This window comes from Dendrobates tinctorius, unplaced genomic scaffold (genome assembly GCF_039654945.1).
Source record: "Dendrobates tinctorius isolate UK_male_01 unplaced genomic scaffold, ASM3965494v1 ptg000111l, whole genome shotgun sequence".
NCBI classification, from domain to species: Eukaryota; Metazoa; Chordata; class Amphibia; order Anura; family Dendrobatidae; genus Dendrobates; species Dendrobates tinctorius.
In genome coordinates this window covers 14,944,161-14,962,333 of record NW_027361779.1, presented here as the reverse complement: position 1 = coordinate 14,962,333, position 18,173 = coordinate 14,944,161, and the positions used below count along the sequence as shown (strand labels likewise).

At 44.7% G+C, this 18,173-nt stretch overlaps 1 protein-coding gene across 4 annotated transcripts in view; it reads left to right on the top strand.

Moving 5' to 3' along the window:
• Positions 1–14,602, top strand: part of KLHL32 (kelch like family member 32) — a 454,252-nt gene extending 439,650 nt beyond the window's left edge. For all 4 annotated transcript variants that reach the window (XM_073589527.1, XM_073589529.1, XM_073589525.1 and 1 more), the window contains exon 11: positions 13,748–14,602. In XM_073589527.1, coding sequence (XP_073445628.1) covers positions 13,748–13,909 — 162 coding nt within the window. In that variant the 3' untranslated portion in view covers positions 13,910–14,602. The remainder of the gene's footprint in view (positions 1–13,747) is intronic.
• Positions 14,603–18,173: the final 3,571 nt, after the last annotated feature.

Genomic DNA, 18,173 nt, shown 5'->3' with positions numbered 1-18,173 from the left:
AACTGGGGTAAACCACTGTTTTGTGAATGCCTAAACAAAAAAACGACACGACCAGAACAGAGGCCAGGAGGAGTCCCAAAGAGACTCCAACTGCCTCATTATACTGAATGGTTCCAGTGTACCCAGTTTTCTCACGATTTAGAAGGAAACACCAACATAAGTCCTAAGCGCCCATCTCAGAATAAATGTGAACATAGTTGATTTTAAAACTAAAACATTTTATGCAGCCCAAAATGGTAGCAATAAGAACTTAGTCATTTTGCAAAAAATGAACCCTCACTCAGGTCGATAATTTGTCAATGGAAAACTAGTTTCCACATTACTGGTAGCTCAAAGGCTCTGGAAAAGCAACATGGTCAAAAAAATACTTTGCTGATTGTGTATCAAGCCATGTTATTTCTTGTGGTTTCCTTAAATCTTTTATATACAGTGTATTTAAAAAGTATATGATAAATCCATGTTAAAATGCCATGTTTTTGTCATGTACAGTTGTGGCCAATAGTATTGACACCCCTACAATTTTGTCAGATAATACTCAGTTTCTTCCTGAAAATGATTGCAAACACAAATTCTTTGGTATTATTATCTTCATTTAATTTGTCTTAAATGAAAAAACACAAAAGAGAATGAAGCAAAAAGTAAAACATTGATCATTTCACACAAAACTCCAAAAATGGGCCAGACAAAAGTATTGGCATCCTCAGTCTAATACTTGGTTGCACAACCTTTAGCCAAAATAACTGCGACCAACCGCTTCCGGTAACCATCAATGAGTTTCTTACAATGCTCTGCTGGAATTTTAGACCATTCTTCTTTGGCAAACTGCTCCAGGTCCTTGATATTAGAAGGGTGCCTTCTCCAAACTGCCATTTTTAGATCTCTCCACAGGTGTTCTATGGGATTCAGGTCTGGACTCATTGCTGGCCACCTTAGAAGTCTCCAGTGCTTTCTCTCAAACCATTTTCTAGTGCTTTTTGAAGTGTGTTTTGGGTCATTGTCCTGCTGGAAGACCCATGACCTCTGAGGGAGACCCAGATTTCTCACACTGGGCCCTACATTATGCTGCAAAATTTGTTGGTAGTCTTCAGTCTTCATAATGTCATGCACACGGTCAAGCAGTCCAGTGCCAGAGGCAGCAAAGCAACCCCAAAACATCAGGGAACCTCCGCCATGTTTGACTGTAGGGACCGTTTTTTTATATGAATGCCTCTTTTTTTCTCCTGTAAACGCTATGTTGATACCTTTGCCCAAAAAGCTCTACTTTTGTCTCATCTGACCAGAGAACATTCTTCCAAAACGTTTTAGGCTTTTTCAGGTAAGTTTTGGCAAACTCCAGCCTGGCTTTTTTATGTCTTGGGGTAACAAGTGGGGTCTTCCTGGGTCTCCTACCATACAGTCCCTTTTCATTCAGACGGACTGCAGGACAGCTTGAACTTGTTTGGATGTTAGTCGAGGTTCTTTATCCAACATCCGCACAATCTTGCGTTGAAATCTCTTGTCAATTTTTCTTTTCCGTCCACATCTAGGGAGGTTAGCCACAGTGCCATGGGCTTTAAACTTCTTGATGACACTGCGCACGGTAGACACAGACACATTCAGGTCTTTGGAGATGGACTTGTAGCCTTGAGATTGCTCATGCTTCCTCACAATTTGGTTTCTCAAGTCCTCAGACAGTTCTTTGGTCTTCTTTCTTTTCTCCATGCTCAATGTGGTACACACAAGGACACAGGACAGAGGTTGAGTTAACTTTAATCCATGTCAACTGGCTGCAAGTGTGATTTAGTCATTGCCAACACCTGTTAGGTGCCACAGGTAAGTTACAGGTGCTGCTAATTACACAAATTAGAGAAGCATCACATGATTTTTCGAACAGTGCCAATACTTTTGTCCACCCTCTTTTTTATGTTTGGTGTGGAATTATATCCATTTGGCTTTAGGACAATTCTTTTTGTGTTTTTTCATTTAAGACAAATTAAATGAAGATAATAATACCAAAGAATTTGTGTTTGCAATAATTTTCAGTAAGAAACTGAGTATTACCTGACAAAATTGCAGGGGTGTCAATACTTTTGGCCACAACTGTACAAAATTATACTAAGTAGAATAATTTCAGAACTTTCCCACTCTTAACCCCTTTACCCCCAAGGGTGGGTTTGCATGGTAATGCCCAGGCCAATTTGTACTATTCTGACCACTGTCCCTTTATGAGGTAATAACTCTGAAACACTTCCATGGATCCCAGTGATTCTGACATTGTGTTCTCGTGACATATTGTACTTCATGTTAGTGGTAAAATTTCATTTATATAACTTGTGTTTATTTGTGAAAAAAACGGAAATTTGGTGAAAATTTCGCAATTTTCCAACTTTGAATTTTTATGCCCTTAAATCAGAGATATATGGCACACATTGTTACTTGTTTACTTTACATTAGCACAATTTTGGAACCAAAATTTTTTTGTTAGGAAGTTATAAGGGTTAAAAGTTGACCAGCGATTTCTCATTTTTACAACACTATTTTTTTTTTAGGGACCACATTACATTTGAAGTCACTTTGAGGGGTCTATATGATAGAAAATACCCAAAAGTGACACCATTCTAAAAACTGCACCCCTCAAGGTGCTCAAAACCACATTCAAGAAGTTTATTAACCCTTCAGGTGCTTCACAGGAATTTTTTGAATGGTTAAAAAAATGAACATTTATTTTTTTTCACAAAAAAATTACTTCAGGTCCAATTTTTTTTATTTTACCAAGGGTAACAGGGGAAATTGGACTGCAAGTTATTGTGCAATTTGTCCTGAGTACACTGATACCTGATATGTGAGGGTAAGGCCGGTTTCACATTCGCGCTTTTGAGCGCAGCGACGGCCTGCGCACGGCCGCCGCTAAGCCCCGCCCCCTGCCCCGCCTCCACCAGTATCTCCGCCTCCGGGCGCATGACGTTGCATGCGTCATGCGTCCCCTATCTTCATCACAGAGGGCGCAGGCCGTGCGCAGTTTGCGCACAGTCTGCGTTTGGCGGCGCATGCGTCCTTTTGACGGTGCGCCGAGCAGCGCCAAACGCAACCTATTGCATTTTGGTTGTCTCGGCGCACCGTCAAAAGGACGCATGCGCCGCCAAACGCAGACTGTGCGCAGACTGCGCACGGCCTGCGCCCTCTGTGATGAAGATAGGGGACGCATGACGCATGCAACGTCATGTGCCCGGAGGCGGAGATACTGGTGGAGGCGGGGCAGGGGGCGGGGCTTAGCGGCGGCCGTGCGCAGGCCGTCGCTGCGCTCAAAAGCGCGAATGTGAAACCGGCCTAACACCAGCAGGTCAAACTCACATACATGGTATATCACATTTACTTCTACCATATAATTATTATGGATTTAAGCTGCCTATCACCATTACACATAGACCATACCAAAAAAACGGTGAACACAAGGCCTAGGTTAGCAAAAATGAAAAATATAATTTTTTATTTAGAACAATGAGTAAAATCAGACCAACAGGTATATTGGGGAAGGGGATAGAAATACACACACATAATGGTGGTACACAAGCACATGCAAAGGTACGCGCTCATCCAGATCATATGTGCTGTCAGTTAATCAAAATAGTATTAGAACATGATATTTTACTCATTGTTCTAAATAAAAATTTATATTTTTCATTTTTGCTAACCTTGGCCTTGTGTTCACTGCCGCCATTTTGGATTCGGGGACCTGCAAGGAAGGAGACCCCCGCAGCAGCGCTGCACATCGCGCTGCTGTGGGGTTTCAGGGAAGCATGGAGGGAGCGCCCCCCTCCCGATGCTTCCCTAAACCCCCGATACACTGCGATTGTGTTTGATCGCAGTGTGCCAGGGGTTAACGTGTGATTATCAGCTGACACCCGGCCGTGATCAGCTGCGCTTCCCCCGTGAGCGCAGCTGATCGCGCTAGACGTACTATTCTGTCCTTGGGACTTAGGTCCCAGGTCACATGGACGGAATAGTACATCTAGTGTAGGAAAGGGGTTTAAAAAAAAATCCACTTTTGTTTCCCCACTTTATTTTATTGTCCCAGGTGGGAACATCACTGTATATTGTCAGATCGCTGATCTGACACTTTTTTTTTTTTTTTAAACCAGTTATTTTTATTTAGGTTTTAAAAGATTTTAAACAATAAACAGTGGATATCAATATACATGTAACAATTCACATATCTTGTAGTAATACAATCAAAGCCATCCCCCCCTCCCCCAATACTCCTTATGCCGGGTATACTTGAGTCTTAGCAATCATAGCTGATCTGACACTTTACAGTGCACTGTGTCAGATCAGCGATCTGACAGGCACTGCAGGAGGCTTTCTCAGCGCCTGCTGTCAGCAGGTGCTGAGAAAGCCGCCTCCCTACAAGACCCCGAAGACCCCCGCAGCCATACTGAATCCAGGGGCCTGCAGGGAGGAGGCCCTCAGAGCAACGCGAGTACATCGCGTTGCTCCGAGGGTCTCAGGGAAGCACGCAGAGAGCCCCCTCCCTGCGCGATTCTTCCCTGTGCTCCCGGTACACTGCTATCAAATTTGTGCCAGGGGTGGTCTGGGACCGCCCTGGCACATAGTGCTGGGTGTCATCTGTGATAATAAGACAAAAAACACATTAAAAATGTGAGGTATTTTATATTTTGGCCAACTAATACCTCATTTGTTTGGAGGCCTTGGCAGGTAAGCATCTCTGCCTTTTTTGCTGTATTTTTGAATTTTTGTTGGATTTTCAAGTCCTCTTTTTGTGTTATTGCTGTTTAGTGTTACGGACTCGTAAACGTGAGCATCCGTGACAAGGATTATGAGCTTACGTATTTTGGCCAAAATATCAATACCTCACATTTTTTAATTTTTTTTGCAATTTTTTATTCTGGGTGCAGTTAGGCCCATTTGGTCTAGTAAACTGTGGTGTCTGTTCACATGGGATGCATCTTGATAGCGCTGGGCAGCCCGCCTGATCTAATAGTAGGGCGTAACTAATAGGCTGTTAACCTGGATGCTGTGCATTGCCATAGTGTGAACAACGCCACATACAAGTCTTCATTGTGCATTTATATACCAAGCAGCCGCCCCCTCCATGGATTGGTAGGCTGTGAGTGGTTGTCTCATCGGTATTCTTGCACCTGTGTTGCCGCCATCTTTATATAGGTCCACTGCATCCTGCCTTTTTTGCTGTATTTTTAAAGGGTTATTATCACCCATAATCTGTACTAATTCACTGCAAAACAAGCCTAAAATCATCTTGATTGGGGAAATAAAAATAAAACTGAAATAATGTGCTTGCATAAGGGTGAACACCATCTTAGAATTGGGGATGTGGATGTGTTCAGAATTAGCCAACGCAGGGACACAGAAGTGTCTGCATCCTCCACTGCGCCACCAATGAATCAAGCCCATATGCCCTGGAGACCGGCTCCTCCTGAACTTATTGCTTATACTGGGCATTGACTCTAAACTGGACCTAATAGGCTCTATGTCATATTTCATTGCGGTGACACTACTTACCTGGTTTTCCCATGATGCTTTCTTGAAAGGGCGACTATATGATAAAGGCGAATGATTGGGCGAAACGTTGTTTAAATTGTCGCTTCACCTATCGTCATCAAATAAATACTCTCCTGAAGCATTATTTTTCTTGTACGTGTGCAGTGATTTTCTCTGAACTTATGCTTATTGGACCTCAGGTTCCTTTCACTAGCACCCTTTTGCAAAAAGTCGAGTGCTAACCATTTTTTTTCTCCTACAGAATTAGCCAACAACACTCATAGTAAATGGTAGTCAGTACACAGCTGCCATAATTCACAGTGATTCTGATTAGAGTTGAGCGACTTTTGTTTTTTTAGGGTCGAGTTTCGTTTCGTGAAACCCGACTTTTCCAAAAGTCGGGTCGAGCAAGATCGGCCGATTATAGGGAAAAGTTGGGGTCGTCCCGAAACACGAAACCCAATGTAAGTCAATGGGGAATAAAAGTCGGCAGTGAGAGGAGGACAGGAAACACACCTACAGTGCCCATTTGAATGCCAAAAGCATCAATTCTTCTTACTTAAGCTTGTCAACCTTAATTAACTTCATAATACAAGTTACGCACTGAAAAATGGGGGTTATTTGGCTAAAGTTGTGGGGGGTAGGGCTGGCTCCAGGTTTTCATGTGCCCTGGGCGAAAGAGCGCCCCTTTAACACATACCACAACTCATGCTCCGATACGGCAGAGAAATAGCGGTATAGTACAATGAAAAATACTTCTCTTTTTACATCTCATGACGAGGCCCATCTATTTCTCCATACAGAATCATTGGTCCCATATAATGTTTGAAACAGTATATGATGAGCTCCACATAATGCTACAGTATATGTTGGTCCCCATGGATGAAGCTCCACTGTCTTATGGGCCCAAATAATGCTCCAAACATAATGGGCCCCATTTCTAATGCTCTAGTGTATAATGGGCCCTGTAAATGCTGCTCCAGTGTCTGATGTCCACCTTTGGAATGTTCCAGTGTATGGTGGGCCCCATCTATCATTCTCCAGAGTATAGTGATCCCCAAAAATTGCTGTCCCAAAATTGAAAACAATCAAATAAGTCTCCTTGCTAGGGAATCCCTGTACTAGTCTGGACTCCTCGTCGTCCCCATTTTCCATCTCACTGCACGGTATTTCAACCTTGCAAGTGCTGTGATCCTGAGCAAGCAGGGGGGGCCCACTCGTTGGCAACGGCACTGGCACAGGGCCCCTGATAGTACGGTGGTGAGTCTGATGGCGGGTGGGCCGAACCTGTACTTTCATCTGCAGCTTCCTCTTTGTCACCGTGTAAGATGGAACTGTATATCTGAAGGGTAACCTGAGTTTCATCAGGGTCAGATTCAGGCGGTGTAGCGTGCGAGGGGAATGTAGCGGTCTAGGTCAATGTACCAGCAGATTCATCGAGCAGTGGCTGGGCATCAGTGCACTTGTGTCGCCCCCAGGAGTACGGTTGCCACAGTGGCATTACCTTCCTCCTAGGGAGTGTGATGTCATGCTTGGGAGCAACGAAGGATCTCTCTAGCAGGTTAACTGATTGGGCAGCGTTATTCCCACGAGTCATGACCCTCCAAACAGCGTTCATGAAGGTAAAGTGTTTGTTTTACGTGGGCAGTATGGTTGCAAAGCTGAACCTTAAAGGAATGTCCAGAAGGGGACCACCAGGAGTGGAGCCTACGGTTAAATTCGACTCCACCTGGGAAACCTCAACCATGCCAGCTACAGAAAAGATGCACACATTGCAAGCTTAATTCCGTTAACGAACGAGACTCCGTCATGCCCCGCGATCCGAGTCCGGCTTACTAGAGGGACACGTGAGGCTCTGGCACATGAGATTGGCCAATAACTGGTGTGTCATGCCCTTACATGTCCGTGGCTGCATGTGCGCTACACTGAAAAGGCCAGCGTTTGTCGCTTACAGGTGCAGATAACCCGCTGAACAACGTTAGTGATGGGGATCACTGATTACAATTATTACCCGCGAACGATGATTTCCCAGTAAGTGCAGGTCAACCGCAGTTCCGGAATTAGGCCTAACCATCATTCCTGAAAAAATGAAAAACTTACGTGTGCAAACCACAGGTGCTGTAGCTTGCTTAACAGCTCGCCAGCCGTTTTCACACCCAGTATGGATTACACGTGATTGCACAAAGGTGAGAAAGGGTACCGTATCCCCGGATTACATGTATGGATAGCGTACACATTCAAAATATATGTCAATACATCAGGAGGCAGGCTCAGACGGTGTCAGGCCCAGTATGGCTTGCACGTGATTGCACAAAGGTGAGAAAGGGTAACGTATCCCCGGATAACATGTATGGATAGCGTTCACATTCAAAATATATGTCTATACATCAGGAGGCAGGCTCAGACGGTGTTAGGCCCAGTATGGATTGCACGTGATTGCACAAAGGTGAGAAAGGGTACCGTATCCCCGGATAACATGTATGGATAGCGTACACATTCAAAATATATGTCTAAACATCAGGAGGCAGGCTCAGACGGTGTCAGGCACAGTATGGATTTGACGGCCCAGACTACACAGCGGAGGAGCAGGGAGGTAAAGATTGCAAATGCTGGGGCCCTGCCCAAGCAAGGGGGGCCCACTCGTGGGCGTCGGTACTGGCACTGTGCCCCTCATAGTACGGCGGTGTGTCTGACGGCGGGTGTGCATCACCACCGTCAGACACACTTGATTGCACTATGATGGACCCTGTGCCAGTGCCCACGCCCAAGAGTCGGCCTACCCACCTGTCCAGGGCAACGGCACTCGCACGGTGTCGTGCGCTAGGTGGTGACCCCGGCCATGGGGGGGAGGCAGCAGTTAGGGAGTTTTAGAAAGTGGCATATGTTGATGTAGGACATTCAGCTGATGCAAAAGGCGAAATAGGTCAAGTCCCAGGAAGAGGTGGACCAAAGCAAGCCATTTTTCTGTCACCCTATGTGTCATCAGGGGAAGGTGGGACAAAATCCTTGGAAACCCATGCATGGTTCATTTTAATGAAGGTTAGATCATCCACATTTTGGGTTGACAGACGGGTCCTTTTTTCTGTCAGGATTGATCCAGCTGCACTGAAGACTCTTTCCGATAGCACACTTGCAGCTGGGCAAGCGAGCTCCTGTAAGGCATATTGGGCCAATTCAGGCCAGGTGTCCAGTTTAGCGGCCCAATAGTCAAAGGGGAATGACCTGTGTGGAAGAACATCGATATGGGAGGAAAAGTAGTTTGTAACCATAGTTGACAACTGCTGTCTCCTGTCACTTTCCATCGATGCAGTATTACCAGTTGTGTGAGCGGTACTTGAAAAATCAGTCCACAACATTGTCATGAAACCCCTGTCTCCAACGCCACTTCTGCTGTGTGCACCATGAACACCTCTGCCAAGCTGCCCCCGACCCGTACGGCTCGTGTGAGAACCATCACTGCTGCTGTGTGCTGGGAATGCCTCAAGCAACCGATTTACCAGAGTTGCTTGTTTATTAGCCAATATTAGGTCAAGGTTCTCCTGTGGCATGATGTTTTGTAATTTGCCTTTAAGGCGTGGATCCAGGATGCTGGCTAACCAGTAGTCATCATCGTTCATCATTTTGGCAATGCGGGGGTCCCTTTTTAGGATCTGCAAGGCATAATCTGACATGTGGGCCAATGTTCCCGGTGTCAATGATGCACTGCGAGTGCTGGTTGGAGGAGCACTTTCTGGCAAATCCACATCCCTCTAGTCACACACAAACCCTGTACCAGACCTTGCCACGCCAACATTTTCACTTGCCCCACGAGATGCATCCTCCTCCCCTAAGTAATCATCCCCATCATCATGCTCCTCCTCCTCTTCTTCCTCCACCTCGTCCAGGAGAGGTCCCTGAGCAGACAATGGCTGAATGTCATCAAGGATTCCCTCCACCTCTTCCTCCTCATCAACATTGGCTGCAGACGCCTGCACTTAAGGTGCGTCAAAGTTTGCATGAGCAGACGCATAAGTGGGATGCTCATGCTTAGGATGGCGTCGTCTGCGCTTACCAGCCGTGTGCATTCCTCAAAACACTGAAGGACTTTACAGAGGTCTTTCAGCTTCGACCACTGCACACCTGTCAACTCCATGTCTGCTCTCAAAGTGCCTGGCCGTGTATCCTCCCACAAATGCATTATGGCCTGCCTCTGCTCGCACAGCCGCTCCACCATGTGCAGGGTGGAGTTCCACCTTGTTGCAATGTCGATAATGAGGCGGTGGTTGGGAAGGTGGAGCAATCGCTGCAGCTTCTGCATATGAACGGAGTGTACAGGTGACCGGCGGATGTGCGCGCAGTCTTCGCACCTTCTGGGGCAGGGCTGTTAACTCCGGATAATTTTTGAGGAAGCACTGCACCACCAGGTTCAAGGTGTGAGCCAAGCAAGGTATGTAGCTGAGTTTTGAAAGGGCTATGGCTGCCACAAAATTACGGCCGTTATCACTAACTACCTTGCCTGCCTCAAGATGTACACTGCCCAGCCATGACTCAGTTTGTCGCTTCAAGTACTCGGCCAGCACCTCGGCGGTGTCTGTCGCCCAAACACATCATCTGCAACACAGCCTGCTGACGCTTTCCACTAGCTGCTCGATAGGGGGACACCTCGTGTGCAACAGTGGCAGCTGCAGATGGAGTGCTCGTACGACTGCGCTCTGTGGACGAGCTTTCGCTTCTGGAGGAGGAGGAGGAGGGGGGTAGAACGCCTACAGCCAACTGTTTCCTATACCGTGGGCTAGGCAGCACTGTCCCACCACCGCTGTCCCCTGTGGACCCTGCATCCACCACATTAACCCAGTGCGCAGTGATGGACACGTAACGGCCCTGGCCATGCCGACTGGACCATGCATCAGTTGTGAGGTGCACCTTTCCACTCACTGACTGCTTGAGTGCATGGACAATGCGGTCTTTTACATGATGGTGGAGGGCTGGGATGGCTTTGCGAGAGAAGTGGCGACTGGGTAGGTCATAGCGTGGTACTGCATAGGCCATGAGTTCGCGGAAAGCTGCGCTTTCCACCAACCGATAGGGCATCATCTCAAACGAGATTAGTTTGGCAATGTGGGCATTCAAACCCAGTGTACGCGGATGAGAGACTGAGTACTTTCTTGACCTACTCATAGTGTCTGGGAGGGTGAGCTGGACTTGAGAGCTGCATATGGTGGAAGTAGCGGTGGACAGGGCGGACTGAGAGAGGGTTGATGATGGTGATGGAGTTGGTGTTCTTTCTGATGGCCTAGATTCAGTATTTCGTTGATATAACAGTGGGATTCCCTGACTGCTGTGGCCTTGCAACGACACCTCAACATTTGCTGCTGTGCTAACTGGTGGGCTTACAGTGGGGGAAACAATGTAGCGTTGCTGACTACCTTCTTTGTGATCAGTTGCACATGTGGCACTTGAGGTTTGGTGTTGTGTCCATGCTTGCAAGTGCATGGTGGTTAAATGTCTAAGCATGCAACTGGTATTCAAATTTTTCAGATTTTTCCCTCGGCTAAAGGTCTTGGCGCACTTCTTACAGATAACCTTGGCCTGATCATGAGGATTTTGTTCAAAAAAGTGCCACACTGCACTCTTCCTACTTTGGCAGACATTTTGCTGCCTAGCACGCTGTGATCTTTTGACCCTCTGGACAAGCTGTCCAGCAACTCTTTTGATTTTTGGAACCTGTCTTTGGCGTGCTCCGTGCCTGTCAGATAACAGCTGTTGCGATGTCGATGTCTGCTGTGGATGCTCCTCATCTGAGCTATTGGAAGCAGTACCCTCTTCCCCAATGGATGCCAATCTGGGTCATCCATCACCTCCTCTTCAATGTCATGTGCACCTTCCTCTGTGTCACCGTGTATGGTGGTATAGTGTGCGGGAAGGGGCACCTGAGTCTCATCAGGGTCAGAATCTGGCTCTGTACACTGCGAGGACAATGTAGTGCTCTGAGTGAATGTACCAGCAGAATCATCTATCAGCGGCTGTGCATCAGTGCACTCCATGTCAGATTCATCTTGGCCTGGGTAATTCACCATTTCACTTGATAATCCAGGCATGGTATGTGAAAACAGCTCCATGGAGTAATCAGTAGTATGGCCTGTGTCATCCTTCAATCTTGGTTGGGGTGAAGGACACAAGGAAAGGTGTGGTTCATGAACATGAGTCTCCAATGACGACTCAGTGCTTTTACTTTTTACAACTTCAGAAGAGGAGGCGATAGAGCTGGAGGCTGAGTCAGCAATGTAAGACAAAACTTTTTCCTGATGCTCTGGCTTTAAAAGCGGTTTGCCAACTCCTAGAAAACTAAGCCTTCGACGACTTATGGAGCCAGACGATGATGCAGGCTCAACACCTCCTGCATTCGGTCCTATTTTGCTCTTGCCACTACCATCAGATCCACCACCAACACCACCAGCTGCCAACCCCCGCCCAATTCCACGGCCTCTTCCACCAGCCTTCCTCATTTTTTGTAGAAATGTAGACAAAATCCAATAAACTATATAGTAATGTAAAACAAGGTGTCTATAGGACAGGGGAGATTTTGAATTTCTGCACACACTAGTGGACACTTATGGATTGTGTGAGGCCCACTGAATATCACAGTGCTATGTCACAGGCTCGATGGCACAGGTGTGAAAAAAGTGACTACAGGATCACAGAGATTTTGAATTTCTGCACACACTAGTGGACACTGGACACTTTTGGATTGTGTGAGGCCCAGTGAATATCAGAGCGCTATGTCACAGGCAGAAATTGGCTAGTGTATCACAAACTACAAGGTGTATGTAGAATTGGGCAGAATAGGAATCTCCCTAGAGTGTAGGTCTGTAAGAACGGAACAAGTCCTCCACTTATCCTTCCACAGTGACACACAGATAGCTTCACTGTAGCCGTGATAACAGCCGTTACACGGTACTGAGAGGAGCGTGCACGTACACGGCTGTCCGGTGTACGTAAAATTGTCAAGCTCCGTGTTTTTTAAGTATACGGACTGACACACGCTGTCTCTCTATAGTTTTGAATGTGATCAAACAGCAAATACATTTAACTGTTTGAAAGCTAGACAAAACTAGTGGGTGCAGGTCTGTAAGAACGGAACATGTCCTCGACTTATTCTCACAGAGTGACACACAGATAGCTTCACTGTGGCTGTGATAACAGCCGTTACACGGTACTGTGTGAGGAGCGTACACCGCTGTATGGTGTGAAAAAATGCACGCTCAGTACCTCAGCAGGACAAAAAAAAAAATTGGGATTGCTTTTAAAAAAGCAGTTTGCAGAGCAGTGGGTAAACAGCAATGCAGCTGTCAGGAAGCCTTAGAAGGCAGCCTAACAACCAACACCGCTGATCCACCACAATATAGCCTCCCCTTGCACTGCACACACAGTGACTGGTGTGTTGTACAGGCAAAATCGCTAGCAGCAGAAGCAGTTTTTTTTTCTTCCCTGCCTAACGCTCTCCCTACAGAATCAGCAGCAGCAACCTCTCCCTATGCTAAGATCGGCAGAAGTAAGATGGCGGTCGGCGTGCACGCCCTTTTATAACCCTTGTGATGCCCACCAAAGCAAGCCAATCACTTGCATGCCCTTCTGAAAGATGGTGGTGACCCCTGCCTATGTCATCACGTTGCCCACAGTGTCCGTGGATCCTGATTGACTGAAAAAGAGCGCAAAACAAACTTTTCAAACGCGACTTTGGCGCGTAAGTCGCCGACCTCATCCTAGGGTCGGGTTTCGTTTCATGAAACCCGACTTTGCCAAAAGTCGGCGACTTTTGAAATTTTTCGACCCGTTTCGCTCATCTCTAATTCTGATTAACCCCATGTAAAGTTTAGCTGTTCTATTAGGATTTTCCTCATATTTTCTTAGTTTAATTTTTCAGCAAAAGCTACGATCCATAAACAGCTTACAACATGGCAAAGGGATCTCAATGCTGAAAGTTATCAGTCAGGTGAAAATTTAATTCTGTCTTCTTGTGTGGCAACTTTCTTTTCCTGGCAAATCTTTATATAAAGGAATGACACTCAGGCTGAAGACCAAAGTTATTAGGCTGTGCACACCAAACCTTTTCTGACCACTGAAAGGTGTTGAAAATATGGGGTATGTTTGACCAAATCAACAGCAAATCATTCCATGCCAACAATCCAAAATTATTTGTTATATAGCCCACATTGTGTTATGTAGGCCAAACATTAAATCTTATTGAATTGTTTTTTGTTCTTAATTTTAGGTGCTGGACGTTAGCAGAGAAGGCAAAGAAGAGGTGTTCTATGGACCTACACTACCTTTTGCCTCCAATGGGATAGCAACATGTTTTTTGCCTGCTCCATATTTCACAAGTCCAAATTTGCAAACTTTGCAGGTTCCACATCATAGAATAGGCACGATGTGAATCATTTCTTCACAAGATACAGACATTAACGCACACAACATATACAGTAGCTAGGTAATAAAAGCCCAAGGTTCATTTATGTTGTGTATAGCAATTATCTGCAAAAGTCTGCGCCATTTGGCAAATCTCTAATGCCATAAGCATCAAAATCTCTTCTACGCCGTTCAGGGCAGAGAATCATTGTGCCTGGAAACTTGTGTACAGTGCTACAAAATAATTACTCACAGCATTATGCATAGGGAACAGGGGCTATGCAAAAATGCTACTTTTTCACTATCCCTTTTCCAAGGTATAAACGTTATGACAATATGCGCCAGTCACAGTTTGTCACAGTGTGTGTAAGCTACTGTACACTTTTACACTATTTTAGGATCAAAAGGACTTTTAAAAAGGGCAATACACTAGGTCAAGAACTTCAAACATATGCAATTGAATGGATGTATGTGATGAGCAAAAGGGAATGTCAGACACAGAAGACCACTGTTATTTCACGCCATGTCAATATTATACCGTACCGTCCAGTTCTATGCCAGACTTGGCAACGACTTTCATACTGAGGAAAAAAAATATCTATATATATAAAAAGTAATGGTGATAAAAATTGTTAAACATTTCCAACCCATCAACTTTGCTGCTAATAAGTTACTGAACAGCGCACCTAAGTGCATATAAATAAAGACCGTTGTTCAAGAATTAAGCATTGATCTCATCAATCCAGAGGACGGCTTCAGATCGCAGATAACTCCCCGATCTACATGTTACATGTATTGTGTACCCATGCATAGTTATATGTGCGTCATCATCCTGAAACTTTCATGAGCTTGTTTGTTCTTATGAAGACTACCAACTGGCAAAGAGGCTTCTACATACCAGGCTATGCTTCCTGTGAAATATGCATGGAAATTACACACGTGGTCAAGATTGATTGTACCCCTTGTTTAATGACAGAAAAACCCACAATTGTGACAGAAATAACTTGAATCTGACAAAAGTAATAAATCAAAAATCTATGAAAATGAAAGTCAGACATTGCTTTTCAACTATGATTCCACAGAAATTTTAAAAAATAAAACTCAAAATAGGCCTGGACAGAAATGATGGTACCCTTAACTTAATATTTTGTTGCACAACCTTTTGAGACAGTCACTGCAAACGATTTCTGTAACTGTCAGAGACTTCTGCAGGTATTTTGGCCCACTCCTCAGGAGCAGACTGCTCCAGTTGTCTCGTGTTTGAAGGTTGTCTTTTCCAGATGGCATGTTTCAGCTTTCAAAAAATGCTCAATAGGATTTAGGTCAGGGCTCAGAGGGCCACATCAGAATAGTCCAATGTTTTCCTCTTAGCCATTCTTGGGTGTTTTAGCTGTGTGTTTTGGGTCATTATCCTGTTGCAATACCCATGACCTGCGACTGAGACCAAGGTTTTTGACACTGGGCAGCACATTTCTTTCTAGAATCCCTTGATAGTTTTGAGATTTAATTGTACCCTGCACAGATTTTAGACACCCTGTGCCAGATGCAGTAAAGCAGCCCCAGAACATAACACGAGCCTCCTCCATGTTTCACAGTAGGAACAGTGGTTTTTTCTTGATATTCAATTTTCCGTCTGTGAACATAGAGTTGATGTGCCTTGCCAAAAAGTTCCATTTTTGTCTTATCTATCCATAGGACATTCTCCCAGAGAAGCTGTGACTTGTCAACATGTAGTTTGTCAAATTCCAGTAAGGCTTTTTTATGATTTTTTTTTTCAACAATGGTGTCCTCCTTGGTCGTCTCCCATGAAGACTACTTTGGCTCATACGACGACGGAAGATGCGATCTGACATTGATGTTCGTTGAGCTTGAAGTTCACCTTTAATCTGTTTAGAAATTTTTCTGGGCTCTTTTGTTACCATTTGTATTATCCATCTCTTTGAATTGTCATCAATTTTCCTCCTGAGGCCATGTCCAGGGAGGTTGGCTACAGTCCCATGGAGCTTAAATTTCTGCATAATATGTGCAACTATAGTCACAGGAATATCAAGCTGCTTGGAAATGACCTTATAACTTTTACCTTTAACATGTTTGCCTATAATTTTTTCTAATCTCCTGAAACAACTCTTTCCTTCGCTTCTTCTGGTCCATGTTGAGTGTGATACATACCATATCATCAAACAACACAGTGAGTATCTGTAGCCCTATATACAAGCCCACTCACTGATTCCAAGATTGTAGACACCTGTGATGCTATTTAGTGGATACCTTGATATAACATGGCCCTTTTGTCACATTATTTTTAGGGGTACCATCATTTCTGTCCAGGCCTATTTCATGAGTTTTACTTTTTATTTTAAATTCTGTGGAAGCATGGTTGAAAAGCAATGTCTGACTTTCATTTGTTTATTTTTTTAGATTTTTTTTTATTTATTAATACTTTTGTCAGATTCAAGATATTTCTGTCAACATTGTTGGTTTTTCTGTCATTAAATGAGGGGTACCAACAATTTTGACCACGTGTGTAGCTCCGCACCAGATGGAAGAAAATAGTCTCAAGTCTCGCTAGTTGGAAGTAGTTACTCTTGAAGTTAAAGTTCTCCTCCGAGGTTCTTTTTTATTCACCACTAGATAGGTATCAGTAATGGATGTTCACTGTAAGATACGCATCGGTGGTCTTCTGCTGTTCCAAGCGCTGCTCCACTTCTCAACTAATCGGAGTTGTAACCGACAGAGTCACGCTAGTGTTTGCTGGGCAGATCGGAAGTCACTTTTCAATACAAGCCTATGAAGCTCAGAACGAGGCACTCAAACTCACTTTGAGGGCTCGTTCACACCACCGTATTTTTGCTCCGATTGCTGTCCATGGAAAAAACTAATAGCACTAGGACCAATGTTACTCAATGGGACAGTGCAGATGAGTGATTTTTTTTCACTAACTGAAGCGGTGTGTGGGAAAAAAAAAATAAAAAAAAAAAAATCGCAGCATGCAACTTGGATGAGACTCACCTATCCAAGTCTATGGGTGCACAAAAAAAAAAAATCAGATGCCATACAGAGCCGCAGTATAACGGTTTTTTGTGGATACATTGTAACATAGGAAACTGTAAATAACCATGTAAATGATTAATAGTTGCTGCTGTAAAAATCCGATTAGATACCGACTGCACACAGATGACAAGTGAGAAAAAAAACTGGATAAAACACTGTATAATTTTTTATACACTTGTGTGAACCTTACCCTAAGGGCAGTTTCACACGTCCAGGTAATTCTGGTTCCGGAAAAACCGGTACCGGGGCTGTCCGTGTGCATACGTATGCCATCCGTGTGCGGTCTGTGTTTTTGAAAAATTATTTTCAATGTTAACCCTTTGACATTTAAAAACGCACACGGATTGCACACGGACAGCATCCATGTACGGTACGTGTTTACACGGACCCATTGACTTGTATGGGCCCGTGTGATCCGTGCTGTTGCACAAAAACGGACATGTCAGCGTGTTTTGCACACGGACACACGGTCCGTGAAAACACGCTGACATCTGCATAGACACATTCATTCGAATGTGTCTACATGTGTCAGTGTCTCCGGAACGTGAGAAAACTGTCACTACACGTACCGGAGACACTGACGGGTGAAACTGCCCAAGAGAGAGTAACGGTTAGCAGTGGCTTCAGGCAGGCTAGTCAGTGCTGCGGTCACAATATGGTGGAGGGACTGTAGAGACACCAGAAACAGTAGACGGCAACTGGTAAGTATTACTGCATACAGGAAACATACATTACTGATACCTAACCACTTTATTAACCCTTGCAACATATTTTAGCCATAGATATGGCAATAAAGGACAACAGCAAGTTGTAAAATGTTGTAATAAATGTTCTAATAACTAAGGCAGGTATGTCTATTTAATTGAAAAGTTCCAAACACCTACTTGCAAAATTTTAGATGATACAAAATATGGAAAACCTGTGAGAGCACAACACTAGGAGTTTGCCCGGCGCTGTCAGGAGCCGCTTACTTTCACATAGTAAGTGGGTCATGCCAGTGGTGGTACCACAAACCCAAACTACTGCTGAAAGACATGCACCATGGGCTGGTATCATGCATGTGGCCTACTCTAATGAACAGGACATGTGCATGATACCCCCCAGGCTGGCATTAGAAGCAAATTACAACAGTTGTCAAAAGATTAGCCTTGCTGCCCCTCCACAAAAAAGCCTGGATTTTCGTAAAAGTGGGCTAAATGGATAAATATTGGGCTAAAAAAATGAACAACACAACCAAGAAA